This window comes from Mustela lutreola, chromosome 12 (genome assembly GCF_030435805.1).
Source record: "Mustela lutreola isolate mMusLut2 chromosome 12, mMusLut2.pri, whole genome shotgun sequence".
Taxonomy (NCBI): Eukaryota; Metazoa; Chordata; class Mammalia; order Carnivora; family Mustelidae; genus Mustela; species Mustela lutreola.
The window spans coordinates 43,190,303-43,207,914 of record NC_081301.1 but is presented as its reverse complement, the minus strand read 5'-3'; the positions used below and the strand labels follow the sequence as shown (position 1 = coordinate 43,207,914).

Genomic DNA, 17,612 nt, shown 5'->3' with positions numbered 1-17,612 from the left:
AAGAGCCATTTATTAGTCCACATCTAGTTATTTTAGGAGAGGTTTCATTTTATCTTTTAAAAGATTTTAAGTATTAGTTGTCAGAAAAGTTACATCTACCCAAATTAAATGGTTCAGATACACTGGTGTTTTTCAAATGTTGCTTCTAAGCTTTTGAGGATACACCAATGGAGTGAATATGAAGTGATGAGACTATAAATGTCTACTCTGATCTTACCTGAAAAAGTCCTCTCACATCTTCCAGCTTTCCACAATTTAATAGTCTTGTCTGCTGATCCAGTTAACATTAAGCCCTGCTCAGGTAAGATCTTTACTGCCCATACTGCAGCTGTATGACCCTGTGAGTGAAATGGGAATTAACTTGAGTTGACACAGTCATCACATTTAATTATTATGTAGAACATTCACAGAGAACTACTACGGTACCTGTAAGGTCATCATGCACTTGTCATTCAGCCAGACTTTAGCAGTGGTGTCCCATGAGCCACTAAGTAATGTCCCAAATTTTCCAGATGAAAGACTACAAACTAAAGGGGAAAAAGGTATTAGTTAGTACAATGTTGTATAGAAAAATATTCAACCTTGCTAGTTATCAAAGCATTGCAATTTTGTTTTTTTAATTTTTTAAAAAAGATTTATTTGACAGAGAGAGAGGAAGAGAGCAAGAGAGAGAATCCCAGGTAGACCACACTGAGCATGGAGCCCAACTCAGGCTCGATTTCACGACCCTGAAAATCATGACCTAAGCCTAAATCAAGAGTCAGACGCATACCTGACTCTGCCACCCATGCATCCCAAAAGCACTGCAATTTTTTTTTTTTTAAGATTTTATTTATTTATTTGAGAGAGAGAGAGAGAACACAAGTAGGCAGAGGCAGGCAAAGAGAAGGGGGAAGCAGGATCCCTGCTGATCAGAGAGCCCAATGTGGGGCTCAATCCCAGGACCCTGAGACCATGACCTGAAGGCAGAGGCTTAACCCACTGAGCCACCCAGGCACCCCAAGCACTGCAATTTTAAAAACACTTTCTGATTAAGCCAGTTAAGGCTTAACTCAATGGAGATGCAGAAGAGTGCAATGATCAAGAGCAGACTCTGGGCCGGAATTTCTGGTTGCAAGTCCTGGCTGTGCTATGAATGGACTGTCCAACCAAGGAATAACCTCCAATTTCTCATCTGCAAAATGAGGGAGCAGAATCAAATGGGCTGCACAATCCCTTCTGGTTTAAAAAAAGAAAAAAAAAACTATATAGAAAGATAATGCAAATGATTTTGAAATGCTGCTTATAAAAATATTTAATTAAAATGACAAATGGGGCTCAGTGGGTTAAGCCTCTGCCTTCGGCTCAGGTCACGATCTCAGGGTCCTGGAATCGAGCCCCACATCAGGCTTCTTGCTCAGCAGGGAGCCTGCTTCGCTCTCTTTCTCTCTGCCTACTTGTGATCTCTGTCTGTTAAATAAATAAATAAAAATCTTTAAAAATAAATACATATATAAATAAAATCTTTAAAAAAGATATGACTACTGTATCTGAATACTGAAATCAAAGTAAATTTTTCCACTTACATGAAGAATTGTTATTCAAATAATTAAAAATTTTTTAAAAAATCAACTTAATAGCCTATGCATCATCAGTCATTCTTTAAACTCAAATGTCCTGAAGACTAGTAAATTAACCATTTGATTTTATATTAATATATTATTAATGAACCAGTCTAAAAACAGAGAACCATAAGCTTTCAGGAAATGGTTCATTTTTAAAAACTTTTTTCTTTTGGATAAACTTATTTCTCAGATAATAATAATTTACCTCCAAAAACTTGTAACATATATTTCCTAATGGAAAATAGTGAATCAAGCTGAATATACAAAATAAGTTTCAGTTTTTAAATCTGTGGGAACAGGAGGTTCTTTCATGAAAAGAATTAACTACCAATTCCAATTTTCTAAATGTCTCATCTTGATAGTGTAATCGGGAATGCTTTTTATATTCTCTCAGAGATCAATGTAGCATACAATTCAAGAGAAACATTATTTTAGAAAGCTCAGAAAATTTCTTTCTTAAAATTTCTTTCAAGATCAGACAGAAAGAATGAATAACAAAATAAATCTCTTTCAATATGTGTAAGGAAGATTCAGCTTTGAAAAAGCCTTTAGAGATCATATAATGAAACATGTAATTACTTAGAATCACAACTTATAATGTAACTGGGAAGTGTTATACATATAATATCAACTAAAGGATAGTACTACTTTATGATATTTAGAATATAAAATTTGGGCTAGAAAATGGACCAAAAAAATGACATAAAAATATCAATCATTAATTTCTTCAGCTACATTTGCTAGCATGGTATGGGCTATCAAAAAAGGAAAAAAAGTGCAAATAACACTTGGCCCCTAAAACATCAAGCAAACTAACAGAATAACAAAAGATTACCTTATGATAACGTAGAAATAAATCAGACTGGAAAAAATACCCTGCAAAGCTGAAGCAGTATTTTTTACTGTACAGATCTCTATGAGATCTTCTAACCTTAAAAGATCAAGACAAACATGATTACATAAAAATTGACTTTTGCACTACAAAAAAATGTGCAAAGTTAAAAAAGATAGCAAAATGGGAAAATATTTGTAATTTGTATTTAAGGGTTAATAAATATAATTAAGGATTTCAAAAATGGCCAGTAACCCTGTATTAAATAGGTAGGAGTTTTTAATACAGTTCACAGGAAAAAGAAAGATAAAAATCCCTTCCATATATGAAGATGCCTCCCCCCCCCATAAAAAGAGAGATGCAAATTTCACTTTTCACTTATTTTGGCAACAATCTAAAAATCTGACAACATACTCCATTGGCAAGGGAAATAGAGACTCATATGATGCTGCTAGAAATGCAATAAAAGTTACAACATCTAATGAAGGGGTTCCCCAATACCTAACAAAACTGCATGTGCACTTACCTTTTGATCCAGAAATGGGTATTATACCTAAGTAACACTTCCAAAAGAAAGAAATGACATAGGCACAGAGCCATTTATCATGACACTATCTGTACTAGCAAAAGATTAAAAACTCAGATGTCCATTAGTAAGGGACTGGTTGAATAAGCTAGAATCACCACAGTACAACTAGCTAAACAGTGAATAAAAATGCCACTGTAAAAACGAATGACGATTTCTATATAGTATAATAAAGAGATCTCTAAGTTGGTAATATTATCAAGCAAAAAGAGTAAAGGCAGGGGCGCCTGGGTGGCTCAGTGGATTAAGCCACTGCCTTCGGCTCAGGTCACGATCCCAGTGTCCTGGGCTGGAGCCCCGCATCGGGCTCTCTGCTCAGCAGGGAGCCTGCTTCCTCCTCTCTCTCTCTGCCTGCCTCTCTGCCTACTTGTGATCTCTCTCTCTGTCAAATAAAATAAATAAAATCTTAAAAAAAAAAAAAAAGAGGAAAGGCAGACAATTTCATATAGTATGCTATCTTTATCTTTTATATATAAAGGAGCAAATACATACATACCTAACAAAGTTAATAAAAAGTATAAGGAAAGGAATATTGTAAGAAGGCAATACAGACTAAATCTACACTTCTTTGAATATACCTTGAGTTGTTTTTCCTTTGAAACTGTTTGTTTTACAGAATTATAAAACAAAATCACGTTTAAAAAATTTCTGTTGAGCACCATTACAGCCCAAACTAAGGTTTCCAGCTATTATTGCCTGCTAAAAAAACAAAAGCAAAAAACATAGGCTTCTTGGTGAAACAGGTGATTTCAGGTCTAGAAGAAGAAAAGCATAAAGTGAACCTAAAACATTCTGTAGTACCTAAAGCAAGGAAGACTGCTAAAGGTCTTATCAAAAGCACACAGGGGCCCCTTTAAAGAGGTTTCAAATATGTCCCAAATATGGGACAACTTGAGAATTAAAAGAAAAAAAAAAGCTTCTAGGAAACCTACTCATTCTGAAACTCAGTAAAAGAGCATTTATCCTGCCTTTCCTGTATCAAAGTCTCCCATGTAACCAAAGAATTGGTATAAGAAAAATCTATATTTAAAAATGCTAGCTATTGGGGCACCTGGGTGGCTCAGTGGGTTAAAGCCTCTGCCTTCGGCTCAGGTCATGATCCCGGAGTCCTGGGATCGAGCCCCGCATCGGGCTCTCTGCTCGGCAGAGAGCCTGCTTCCTCCTCTCTCTCTGCCTGCCTCTCTGCCTACTTGTGATCTCTGTCTGTCAAATAAATAAATAAACAAAATCTTAAAAAAAAAAAAATGCTAGCTATTAAAGGCAAAAATAATGGTAGAATTAAAGTACAATGATTTTTCAAATTTTTTAAATATTTTATTTATTTATCTGACAGACTGAGATCACAAGCAGGCAGAGAGGCAGGCAGAGAGAGAGAGGAGGAAGCAGGCCCCCCACGGAGCAGAGAGCCTGATATGGGGCTCGATCCCAGGACCCTGGGACTATGACCTGAGCCGAAGGCAGAGGCTTTAACCCACTGAGCCACCCAGGCACCTCAATGATTTTGCAACACGAGATATGTGTGTGATCATCAATACATGCTAAAGACCATTACATGAAAGACTGATCGGAATTTAAGATGAATGAATGATACAACACTTGAACCTACTAATTAATCTTAATATCACAGAGATTTTAAGTGCCTCTTAATGTGCTACAACAAAAAGTACACAATATTACCTATAATGTGTATTTGCCAAGAACTTGAATATGAATCTGATTAAGCTTCTAGATCTAATAGCTTATAAGACATACAAGGGATTGAGGAACATGTAAAAGGAAACAATAAGGCTTTAATAAGCAAAGTTCAGATTGTGGGAAATCCTACAAGATAAATAAGCTGATTTCAAATACAGAGAGGTAAAAAAGGGAAAGAAACCCATAGAGTAAAAGACATGTGGACATTAGCTGGGTCACAGTTCAAACTGTAAAAAAAAACTTGCATGAGACAACTGAGTATAATTTGAGCCTTGATATTTGATAATAAAAAATTACGTTTTGTTTTAGGCATAATGATTATTTAAGAAAAAAAGATAATTTGTATCTTTTAAAGGGCTCAAGGAACCTGTGGGCCACCTGTTTTTGTACAGTGCACAAACTAGGAATGGCTTTTACATTTTTAAGTGATTGAGGGAAAAAAAATCAAAAGCTATTTCTTAATATGTGAAAATTATGACATTCAAATTTCAGTGTCTACAAATAGAGGTTTACTGAAATACAGACATGCTCATTCATTTATTGTCAATGGCTGCTTCTGTACACAAGGCAGAGTTGAAAAGCTGTAAAAGTGACCACATGGCCTGCAAAGACTAAAATATTTACTATTTGGGTCTTTACAGAAAAAGTCTGCCAAGCCCTATTTTAGAGCTACATATTAAAGTATTTACAAATGAAATAGTATATTGGAAATTTCCTTCAAAATAATGTTGTGGAAAAGGGGGTAGATGAAACAAGATAGGCCATGTGTTGACAATACATATAAAGCTAAGTAAATACATGGGTGGAAAAGAGCATTATCCTTTTATATATAACTCATAAAATAATGTGTTTCTACTCTTACATACATTTCAAGACTTAATAAAGTTTAAAAAAGTGTATATCATTCAAGATTTCACATACATACACACAAAACAAACCAAATTTTTTAAAGGAATTAAGTTTAATGTGTTGATGGGCCACCCTATTTGCTTACAGATATGGATACAAAATAAGTACATATACTGTACTGATTAATAAGCTTATCGTTTTATAACAAAGAGCTATGAAGCCACACAGAAATCTAGGAAGATCAATCAGAAATTTATACAAATCATAGAAAACAATATTCAAAAGTATTAAATATTCTGCAGTTATGATACAAGGCCCAAACACATTTGTTCTCAGTCTTCAATTTGCTTTATAAATACAGATGTAACAACCAAAAGATGAAGAAATACTTTTGGTCTTCCCAAGCATATTAATTCCTTGCACGAAGTAGTTAAAAAACCAAAACCACAAAGTGTATTAAAATTTTACAGCTTCTTCCTTTTAAAATGGAATACTTTATTTTTATGTATGTATTTTTAAGCATGCCAACCTTCACTGATGACAACAAAAAATCTGTAACAGAGAATTTACAGAATGAGGATGATCTAAAAAGGTTTTCACTAGCAAGCCACAGCCTACGTAAAACAAACATAATAATAGTATGGAATGCAGATATGTGAATTTTACCTTCAAAAGGATGAAACTTCTTCAAATAGAAAAAAACCGAAGCATTATACTCACCAGTATTCTTGTGACCTTTCAGTATATAAAGCGGTGCTGGACTTTCCAGTGAGAAAATGCAAATATTGTGGTCATTTCCTCCAGTGGCGATTAGTCCATGAGGGTACATGTCACTTGAAGGTATGATGCATACACAAGATACAAAATTGGAGTGACCACTCATACAGTGCATTTCTGTAAAGCCCCTGTTAGGACTAGAAAGATGTGGTAATTAACAAGACATACACCGTCCCCTTAATTGGCACAGGACATGAGATGAATTGCCAAAGTACTTGCTTCCTTTTAGTGTTTATAGGTTGAACTTTATAGTACATATTACTTTAAGATATGATTTAAGTTAAATATGAAATAACTAATTTTATTAGCAACTATTGAGATTCACATCAAATTCAAAGTTTAATTTGTATTTCACTGAGAACAGCATGTTAATTAACAGAAAAAATAAGGAAGGAAAGGGAGGGAAACAAACATCGTCAATGGCTTTTTCTCATATTCCATCTTTATTTCTATTCATTTATGACTGTTACCCTTAGAAATCCCTAGTGAAGTGAAACATTCATGCAATTAGGATAATGGAATCTACTATCGATAAGCCTTAAACACAATGAGTGTATTTTCATACTATGAAACATTAACTTAGTACCCATTAGTATAGTATGTATATCTAAATAGCTAAACTACCAATCTAAGGGAATAAAGGGATATAAAAACAACTGCTCTAGGGACACAGCATATTAATAACTATCTTGGGATTAGAAAGATTATCAACTTCAGGGGTGTCTGGGTAGCTCAGTCAGTTAAGTGTCCTACTCTGGCTCTCACCTCAGGTCTTGATCTCAGGGTCATGAGTTCAAGCCCTGTGTGGTGCTCCACACTGGGCATGGAGCCTACTAGAAGGAAGGAAGGAAAGAAGGAAGGTTGGTCATCAATTTGTTTTACTCTTCAGTCACTCAGCATCACTGCCTTACCTACTATGTCAAACAACAGTAACTTAGAGGCTGAGAGCAATATAAAAAATTATATCCCTGACTCAAGCTAAATCAAAAAGTCTGCAGTGTAGTGGAAGGAGATAGGACAACTGCATATCAAAGACTCCCACATAAACATAAATACACACACATTTTAAAGAAAAGCATAAACCCACAAGGTCAGGAAGAATAAGAAGAAAAGAAACAGGAATACTATTTTGAATACTAAAAGCTGGCTGAAAAACAGTAAAGGGTATAGGAGACCTGAGAGAATTGAGTTCTAAGTAGGTATTAGGCAAAGTAGAGGGCCAGTCTACCAATGAATCCCCAAAAACCTCAACAATGTTAGCAGCACTATCTAGCAATAGGAACAAAAAAGGGTAGGAACTAGAATAAGGAAGACTACTGCAAATCTTCAGAATCAGTTGGAAGCTGAATCATACGAAAAAATCTTCAAAGGATGGTATCTGGTAGTAGCTATTTTTAACTTATCCAGTGCATTTTGGGAAAAAAAAAAAGTGCCCTTAGAAAGCATTATCAATATGCCTAATGAAATCCAAAAGACAGGACATGTTTAAAAATATGTATTATATAAACCACTAAATATACTTTGGGACTCTCAGCACTTCCCAGTATAGATGTTCATGTGCATCTTCTTTAGTGATCTATGAAGTTCTGAAAGGCAAAATCCAGATCCAGTTCTTCTTTTTATCTCCCCAAGCTCCTCACACAATGTTATATGTGGTAAACATTAACTATTTCTTGAACTGATGAAAAAAAAAAACAAAACTTTAATACCAGTGTTAAGGGAAAAACAACAACAACAACAAAAACAGCCAGACACTGCCCTTCTTGCACCCAGCAAAAGCCTGAACTTTTATTCTTTTTTTTTTTTAAATATTTATTTATTTGACAGATGGAGATCGCAAGGAGGCAGAGAGGCAGGCAGAGAGAGAGGGGGAAGAAGGCTCCCTGCTGAGCAGAGAGACCGATGCGGGGCTCGATCCCAGGACCCTGAGATCATGACCTGAGCCGAAGGCAGCGGCTTAACGCACTGAGCCACCCAGGCGCCCCTGAACTTTTATTCTTTAGAAAAGCTTAAAATCTTTGAGTGGAAGGACACAAGGCATATTTGAACTTTGGGGTATAAGGAACATGTACATTCACAAGGGCAGTCATTCTCAAGGCAGGAGATCAGTCCAATGAAATGGTCCAGCCAGATAATCTTAAAATGAAGCTGACAGCCAGCAAGTCTGAACCATGAGCAGACCCAGGAGCTTCTTTTTAGTTTTCCACTCTTTTTTTTTTTTTTTTTTAAAGATTATTTATTTATTTATTTGACAGAGAGAAATCACAAGCAGGCAGAGAGGCAGGCAGAGAGAGAGAGAGAAGAGGAAGCAGGCTCCCCGCTGAGCAGAGAGCCCGACGCGGGACTCCATCCCAGGACCCTGAGATCATGACCGGAGCCGAAGGCAGTGGCCTAACCACTGAGCCACCCAGGCGCCCCTTTAGTTTTCCACTCTTAACAATGAGTACAAAATAAGGATTAACAGACATCTAGGGAAAGCCATTTTTACAATGAAATATAGCAATCAAAATAAATGGGGGGGGGGACTAATTTGAAGGAAACAGATCACTAAGAAAAAAATAACTTAAAAATTAAAATATCATCACTATTATCCTTATTTTTTTTTAAAGATTTTATTTACTTATTTGACAGAGATCACAAGTAGGCAGAGAGGCAGGCAGAGAGAGAGGGAGGAGGAAGCAGGCTCCCTGCTGAGCCCATGGCAGAGGCTTTAACCCACGGAGCCACCCAGGTGCTCCCCCATCACTATTATTCTTAGAGATAGAAGATACTGCAACTATGAAAAAAGAACATAATTTCACAAAAAGTTAAGGCAATTTCTGAGAGAATAGAGCAGAGAGAGAGAGAATAAATTCAGAAACAAGTTCAATATCTGAATTAAAAGTTCCAGAAAAGGGGTGCCTGGGTGGCTCAGTGGGTTAAAGCCTCTGCCTTTGGCTCAGGTCATGATCCCAGAGTCCTAGGATCAAGCCCCACATGGGGGGGGGGGGGAGGTCTCTGCTCAGCAGGGAGCCTGCTTCCTCCTCTCTCTCTGCCTGTCTCTCTGCCTACTTGCGATCTCTGTCAAGTAAGTAAATAAAATCTTTAAAAAAAAGTTCCAGAAAATAGGACAGAGAAAATGACAAGGAAGAAACCTAAGAACTGAGTTAAGAAAATGTTCCAGAACTTACAGACACGAGTTTTCACATTTAAGGGCCCACTAATGGCCCTAAACAATGCATAAATATACCCTGCCTTCCAGAGAGAAAAAAATTATAACTCAAGAATCGGATTGGTTTCAGACTTCTCAATTGTAACATCAGAGGCTAAAATGCAATGGAGCAATGCGCCTTAATTCTGAAGGAAAATTATCTGAGAATTAGAATGGTACAAACATTTAAATTATTATTCAAGTAGCAAGCAGAATAAAATAATTTTCAGACTTGCAAGGTCTTAATACATTTACCACCAGGGCACTGTATTTCAGGAAGCTCCTGAAAAATATGCTCCAAAAAGGCATCAGGAAAGAAAACAAGAAAGTAAAAGGATAGAGATAACAGAAATCCAATACAGGAGGCCCAAAAGAAGGAACTGTGGAGAGCACAATGAAGGGAGATTTCAGGATTTGTTGTGTACCAGGGATAGAAAGATTAGGGTCAGAAAATTTTCATTGCCAGCAAGACAAAACTGAAATATCCACAGTGTCAAAAGGTCTTAAGAGACTTGGACAACTAGCAAAGAATATGAAGTTAAATTGATGATAAATATATAGAAAATGAAGCAAACCTAAAAACCTAAAACAGGGCACTTATTAGCTACAGAGAGATCATAAAATGGCTGAGGAAAAGTTATAGTTTATTCCACAGCTCCAGTGTAAATAGACTCTATACAGTCATAAGATACTGATTTCATCTAAATTAAGGTTAACTATTAGAGTCAGAGGATAGAAAAGATGCATATGTGATGGGGGTTGGCTGGGTGCAGAAAGAGCTAAATTCTAATACTCCGCTGTAGGAATAGAAAATGCCTAAAACATTTAAAAAATAAAAAGAAACAGCATTAAGCACTTTATACATAGACACAGAAGTAAAACAAACAAACAAACAAAAAAAATAAGCAGTTAAAAAAGATAAAAATTTTGCCTCCAAGAAAGGGAAACCAGGGGCTAGGGAGAGAATGGCTCTGATTTCTCAATAAACCCCAGGGAACTACTGCACTTGGGTCCCAAAGTGCTGAGTGTTTACACAAGGGAGAAGTTATTTCAACCTCAGCATGGTCAATGAAGATTTAAAACACAACCTTAAATCTGAAGTTGCTTCTTTCAAATATAGATAGTTTTCAAAAGGCAATGCAACATTTGGTAACGGATTTGAGAAATCCAGTTTAATTTGAAGTGGGCTTATAGAGAGGCCTGAAGCAATCTGGAATAATGGCATGTTGACTGGTTCAGTTCAATATATAATCAAAAAATAATGTCTTCATTCTGAAGAGACTTCAGAAGGCCCAGAGAGTTTTTTTAAGGGGCTTTTGCAAAAGACACAGTAAACCTGGTTTAGTGCATATAACTATTTTGCTTCCCTAAAACTAAATTAAATTCTCCCATCATCCCCACTCCTCTGTATACTAACTACCCTGATAGAGAACTCAATTAACAGTGCACTTGGGAAAACAATTTTTATTTACTATTTGGCCGCAAAAATTTTAGCAGTTCATTTACTTTATTAACATACCATGAAATAGAAATTGTCAGGATGTCAGCCTTGAGGACACTTTTTCTATGGATGTAGAAAAGACCCATCACCCAGTGGCTATGAGATGCCCTGCTCTGAGCAGTTGGAAATGAGAGATAAAACAATCTTTTCCCACTAATCACCCACTATCTACTGTGTGTGGCACAATGCATACTCTCAATCAGTGTTAGCTGAATACATTCATGAATGATTTTTAAACCAAAAACAAAAAAACAGGAGTTTAAAAAAATTTTTTTTTGCTCGACTACTTTCCAGATAAATGATCTCAGCCTCAAATTCCTGAAGTTCATAAAAAATCCAAATGCTCCAGTGACTTAAGCTCTTATTACCTAGCAGAGGCCTACCAAATGTGTGAAGTTTAATGACAGGACTCAACTATGACAGCAGACATCCTTTAGTTACTCCTTGCTGCAATGTTTCTATCCTACTGGTATATGCATCTAACTGAACTCAACTTTAAAGATAAAAGCTTAATCAGGGGTCACACTCAAATACACAAAAGTAATGTATTAGTGTTACTAAGTGATTTGGAATATCACAGAATCTTAGAGGTAAAAGAGACCTGTAGAGATCATCTCATTCAATTCAATACAGGAGGTTGCTCTGCAGTATTTCTAGTCTCTTGATCATCATGTATTGGCTGCACTACAGCAAAAGCCTCCAAACAGATCTATTTCCACGTTTATCCCTTTGCAATCCAATCTCCACCAGCAGCTAGCAGAACTTCTCAACAAGTCAATCAAATCATGCTGCTCCCTGTATGTGAAGGCTTCTGCTTACTTTCTAGCAGCGCTCATACCACAGTATCTGGTTCCCTCCAAACTCGTTCCCTCCCGCACAAAGGGACTTGCCTCTTTCTTAATCCAGGGTCTCTGTGCTTGATCCTCCCACTGTCCATAAAGCTCTCTGAATTTATCCCTCCTCATTCCTTGCTCCCATGACCAGGTCCATCTTAGTGTCAGCTTTAAAAAACAAAACAAAACTGAAACCCTCCTCGAAGGGCCTTCCTTCTTTAACATCCCTCCACTCAACTCTCTATCTATACTTGCTTTTTTCATAGTACACATGCCAATGAACAATTACCTTTTTTTCTGATCCACCTTTCCTTCCAGACTATAAGAAAGCTCCATAAAAACCGGGAACTTGTCTCTTGTCTTACTCTTCCTCAGGATTGTAAACAAACAGGAGGCACTCAACCAACAGTTATGACCTGAATTTATGCATGGTTACCCAAAATGAGTGAAACCTATACCAATGGGGACTTAACACAAATCAAAGTAAATAACCAGAAGTTTTCTCTTTCTGAACTGAACTATGTCTCCCAGGTCGTAAATTTCTTGTAAGAACCAGACAAAAAAGAAAACGACACCTTAACAGGATTTGGACCTAAGCTTAACCTTTTGTTCCTTAATTTCTCTTTTTGGTTAATCTCTCCGACAATCTTTTGAAGGCAAATGGCTTTCTCTCAAGAAAATAGCACATCCCCAAACATCCATATAACGTGAAAATCTTCATCCCCTCCATCCAGGCCCACCCCAGACTACAGACTAAGAAACTCTGATTTCGACTATGACTAGAGGAGCCAATGCAACCTTCTGCACGCAATTTTTGAGAACCGAGGTTCTCAAAGAGGTTTCACAATATCACATTTAGGGAGAATGCACCTAGCATCAGTACATTTTCAGATCTAAAAGAAACATGGAAAATCATCGCCCAAAGGATAAGAGGTTCGTCCAAGGTCACCCATCCGTTAGTGATTAAGTTAGGACAAGAATGTACGTCTCTGTTTCCCGCTAGGACAAGAATGCACGTCTCTTAACCGAAAGCCGTGTTCTTTCTCCCTAAATCTTACAGGTTTCTTACAGTGTGAGCCCACAGTACTAGTGCTCTCAGAACTGGGAGGGCGGGCAGACTGGAGTCAAGGCCGGGAAGAGCGCGGAACAACAGCAAGGAAGCGTCCCTCCCTTCCCATTAGCAGTAGGAAGCTTGCAACATAGGCGGGGATGGGTGGTGGGAATCCCCGGACTCGCAGCGCTCACCTGTCGGGGACCCAGAGGCGGGTAGTGCGGTCTCGGGACACGGACACAAAGGCCCCCGGCGGATACAGACTGCATACCAGGCCCCGCACATCCAGCTCGTGGCCTGGGAGCGAGCAGCTCAGCCGGTACCTGGCGGCGCCGCTGGCCATGGCCCTCGTCGGTCCGGCGCCCGGGACCCAGGCACCGCGCGAGATCAGTTCGCAGGGGTGGCCGGGGGTGCGCCCGAGCGCGGCGTGCGAGGGGCCTGCAGGTGAAGGGCCGCTGTGGACCGGAAGAGCCCGAGAGCCGGCGCGGAAGGGCGACGGGAAAGGGGAGCGCCGAACGGGCCGAGTGACACAGCAACCCTGACATGCACACCGGAATTCATCATCTGTCTCAGCCCGCCATGACGCAAAGCGTGTGCGTCCCAGCTGCGCAGGCGACGCCGAGCTGAAGTTCGCTTCCCTTCCACTCCTCGGACCGCCAGCCAAGTTAGAGCCAACGTCCGGCTGTTTCGCCCGGTAGCCCTAATCCAGATCCTGTCCGAGTCCGAGTCGTCTCCGAGTCCTGGCTGTACTGTTTATTGAGGTAAAAGGTGTGGGCTGGGACTACAAATCCCACAATGCCACGCGCCAGCGGGACGTGAGCCGCAGGGGCGCGGAATCCGGATATTTTAAATCTTGAACCGAGGGGCTGCGCGCTCCCTTGTGGTTGAGAAAAACTGCTTCGGTCCTTGTGTCGGGGCAGCTTAGCCCTGAACTCCCCAAACCTACTCTAAAGTCTCAGGAGATTTTCACAAGCTAAACGTTGTTTTTAGTTAAAACGAGAGAGCTAGGGACAAGTTGTAATCAGTCGTTTGCCTTAAATCCTGTGAACACTAAGCTGCGTTCTTGGTACACTAAAAAATGAAAATATTTCATGCGTTAAGCCATTCTAAGATTTAAGACGTTTTTCCCAACTTTCTTCATACAAATGACAAATGCTGGGTCTCTCCCCTATGTCTGAAGGCACTCAAGGAGAAACCTCCAGGTCAGTAGCTTCTCCCGGACAATTCTGTTTATGGAGCACGTGGACAGAGGTTGTAGGGAAGGAAAACTTTTTTCTTTCTACCCTTGTAGGCTTTCCGTGGGGGCGCTGTAACAAAAGATTAACAAGAGAAAAACAAACATAAATATGTATATCACAGTCGTACAAGAGAAACTCAGAGGTGAGTACTCAAAGAGGTGGCTAGAGTCTGAGCTTATATAATATCTTAACGAAGGAACAGTATTTACAGAAGAAAAGGACCGTAAGTCTCTAGACCTTAAGTCTTTAGAGGCAGCAGATTATGGAGAGTCAAATATATGGGGAGCTAAAGTTAGTAGTTTGTTACGTAGATTTCTCCATGTAGCCTCTAGGCTGACAAAAGGTCTGAAATTGTCTTCCATGACTTTTATCCTTCCTGGTACAGAGACGCAAGAAGGGACACCGTTGAAAATTTATGTCCTGCTTTTAGGCAAATAGGGGAATGGTCGGTTTTCTTGTATCTTCTTTCCAATTGCATTTAGCTCAAAATAATCCTTATACGAAAGTGGCATATTTTGGAGTGGCAAATGCTACTTCCATTCACTACAGTGACCAAAAGGATAATAAATGACCACTACAAATATGCTGGGCTCAAATGGGAGAATTACATAAAAAATATCTAACAAACTTGAAGTGAGAAGTTAGCCACATGACATTATTTCATTTTCTGTTGGATTCATCTTAAATTACTTGAAGGCAGGCATATTAGAAAATAAATCTGGATATAAATAATATATGCAACTTGGAAATAATGTAAACAATGTTAAAAGTCCAATATATATGTAGGTTGTGAGTATAGCAGCCATCACATCAACTCGATAGGAAGATTGGAACAAAGCAAACTGCTAGTTACTTCACTAGAGAGGTGGGATTTGAGATGAAGTAGTTCTTAGACTGTGTGGGTTTTTTAAAAGAAATACACTAAAATATTTCAAGAGCACTGTCCTTTTAATTCATCCTTTCTCACAAACTTTGATCAAAAGAACTCTGAAAGGAAGCTTAAAGATAGAAAACTTCCAACCATTGAAGAAATAGGTGGTACGAGAAGCACATCTATAATGTTGTATGCGTTGTGCAGTTCTAACAGGAAGGAAAACTGCCTCTAATAAAAAGATCGTACAAGGCTGCCTACCACAAAAAAACTTTAGTTTTTACTAAAAATAATAGCGCATGTGAGGTAACATAGTGATATAATAAAACTCGCTAGGAGTGAATTCAAGTAGGGCACACTATCAGAGAGGTTGTTGTAACTAGAAAAGAACACTAAAGTTTTCCAATAAAATGTTCTTTCCCAGCTAAATCGTGGTTTTCCGCGGCTTCCAGAAAAGCACCGTGGTATTCCGCCGCAAAAATTAGCCCTCTACTCTCGCGAGAGCAGTTTACTCGCCTCGCCTGTGATTACCAGCAGAGGCTAAAGATTGGCCAATCAGGACGAGGGCTCTCTCCCCGCCCCGCCCCCGTTGCCGGGATACGCAGTCGCGCGGGGCTGACAATGTTTAGGTCGCAGAGTCCGGGAAAGCTGCGCGAGGGCGAGCTGAGGAGTCGCGAATGAGGTAACGGTTACTGAGGTAGAGTAGTGGGATCCGCCGGGGCGGCGGCTTCGGAAAGTAGTTGGAACTCCTCTGACCGCTGTGATCTCCTTCCTGAGGCGACCGAGAAGGTGAGAAATTCCGGGTTTCATCTATCCCTCCCCCCAGTCCCTCGGGAGCCTGTTTTCTCACGTTGGAGAACCTGGTCCTCTCCAAAGAAGACCTACCCGAACTTTCCCACTCTTCGCTGTTCTCCTCAGCCTGTCGCCAGGCTAGGGAAGTCCGACCCCAGTCCCGCAAAACTTGTAGAGAGACCTCCTCTGACAGTCCCCTGAGGAAACCTGACAAGGCGAGACCAGAGAGAAGAAATCCAGAACCTCAAAAAGGAAATTTACTTTAAGGATTTTACTTAAAGTAACAGATTTCTGTCTCGTATTGGCAACTTTCCACCCCTTCATATATTTTTAAATGGCTGGTTTAGGGACAATAATGTAGCAATAATTAGGAGGCAGATATTTTAGATCTAGTATCTGTACTCTCCACAACAGCTCTGCAAGGTACAGGCTCACTGCCACACTGGGTCCTACAGAGGAGGAAAAACATCCAGCGGGGATTATATAGCTGGTGACAGTCAGAACTAAAGTTTATGTCACTCGTTTTTCTGGAACCAAAGGCCAGGCTGCGTCTCTGTGTGAATAACGGTGGAGATGGTGTGAATATTTGCGTGAATGGCCCAGGAGTTAATGGCATGTTTGTTAAAAGTGACCCTTTTAGGGGCGCCTGGGTGGCTCAGTGGGTTAAGCCGCTCCCTTCGGCTCAGGTCATGATCTCAGGGTCCTGGGATCGAGCCCCGCTTCAGGGTCTCTGCTCAACAGGGAGCCTGCTTCCTCCTCTCTCGCTGCCTGCCTCTCTGCCTGCTTGTGATCTCTCTCTGTCAAAGAAATAAATAAAATCTTTAAAAAAAAAAAAAGTGACCCTTTTCATTTTACCTTCTGGGTCTCATCTAATGCTAAGCTTTTTCCAAGACAACAAGGCAGTGGCAATCAGGTGGAAGTTTTATATATTGTACATTTTCTTGAAGTTATCAGGAAAGCTAGAGTAATAGACTTAAATTTTACATTGACAGCGGTCATTCCTCATTTTTCTTGAGCTTCCCAGATACTGTGTTGTTTTTGTTTTTACAAATTGAAGGTTTGTGGCAAACCTGCCTCAGGCAAGGCTACTAGCACCACTTTCCCAACAGCATTTGCTCACTACTTTTCTGTCACATTTTAGTAATTCTGTAATTGAAGTAATACTTCAAACTGTTAAATTTGTTATAGTCATCTGTGAATAGCGATTAGGACTTGCTTAAATGATGGATAGCATTTTTTAGCAATATTTTTTCACTAAGGTGTAAATTTATGTAAAGATAACTGAAACAAAATTTAATGAAACAATACTCTTCCTTTATGCATTGAACTCGTATTTTTTATTCCATGTTTGAATGGATCCTAACCCTAACCCTAACCCTAATTATTTTCACAGCCCACTAATAGGTCATGACCCATAATGTGAAAAATGCTATTCTAAATTATCAGCCAAACTTTAAATATTATATTCTGATGAGCAAAGGAGGGGGCTGATAAACTGGGAGAGAATGAATGAATTAAAGAACTGATTTAAAGGGAGATGTAGTGAGAATAAAGATGAGACTGGTATAAGGAGGAGACTAAGATCAGAGAATGAAGTATTTCAGTTGATACTGAAGTGAAGCAATTCCAGGTGATGACAAGCTCCAGGTCTACCCACAACTATAGGTGACCGAAATGGAGTGAAATGGTTACTGAAATTTAAGTCTGGAAACTGTGACCTTGAATGTTAGGTATGTTACCTTGAACCCAGTATCCCCGTGGAATTCATCCAGAACATAGGTTGGACTGAAAAA

General features: G+C 39.1%; 2 protein-coding genes across 5 annotated transcripts in view; one reads left to right on the top strand and one right to left on the bottom strand.

Annotated features, from left to right (window-relative positions):
• Nucleotides 1-13,668, bottom strand: part of PLAA (phospholipase A2 activating protein) — a 35,888-nt gene extending 22,220 nt beyond the window's left edge. The window contains exons 1-4 of one of the 3 annotated variants that reach the window (XM_059142816.1): nucleotides 13,113-13,668; nucleotides 6,287-6,480; nucleotides 427-527; nucleotides 218-338 (exon numbers count right to left, since the gene is read on the bottom strand). In XM_059142816.1, the coding sequence (XP_058998799.1) occupies nucleotides 218-338; nucleotides 427-527; nucleotides 6,287-6,480; nucleotides 13,113-13,261 (565 nt within the window). In that variant the 5' untranslated portion in view covers nucleotides 13,262-13,668. The remainder of the gene's footprint in view (nucleotides 1-217; nucleotides 339-426; nucleotides 528-6,286; nucleotides 6,481-13,112) is intronic. The other 2 variants (XM_059142814.1, XM_059142815.1) reach the window with 2 other exon arrangements.
• A 1,932-nt stretch (nucleotides 13,669-15,600) lies between these two features.
• IFT74 (intraflagellar transport 74) overlaps nucleotides 15,601-17,612 on the top strand; it is an 83,812-nt gene continuing 81,800 nt past the window's right edge. Inside the window, exon 1 of one of the 2 annotated variants that reach the window (XM_059142818.1) lies at nucleotides 15,601-15,816. Coding sequence is in view for 1 of the 2 variants with exons in the window: in XM_059142817.1 (XP_058998800.1) it covers nucleotides 15,705-15,709 (5 nt within the window). In the remaining variant the exon portion in view is untranslated. The remainder of the gene's footprint in view (nucleotides 15,817-17,612) is intronic. The other variant, XM_059142817.1, reaches the window with a different exon arrangement.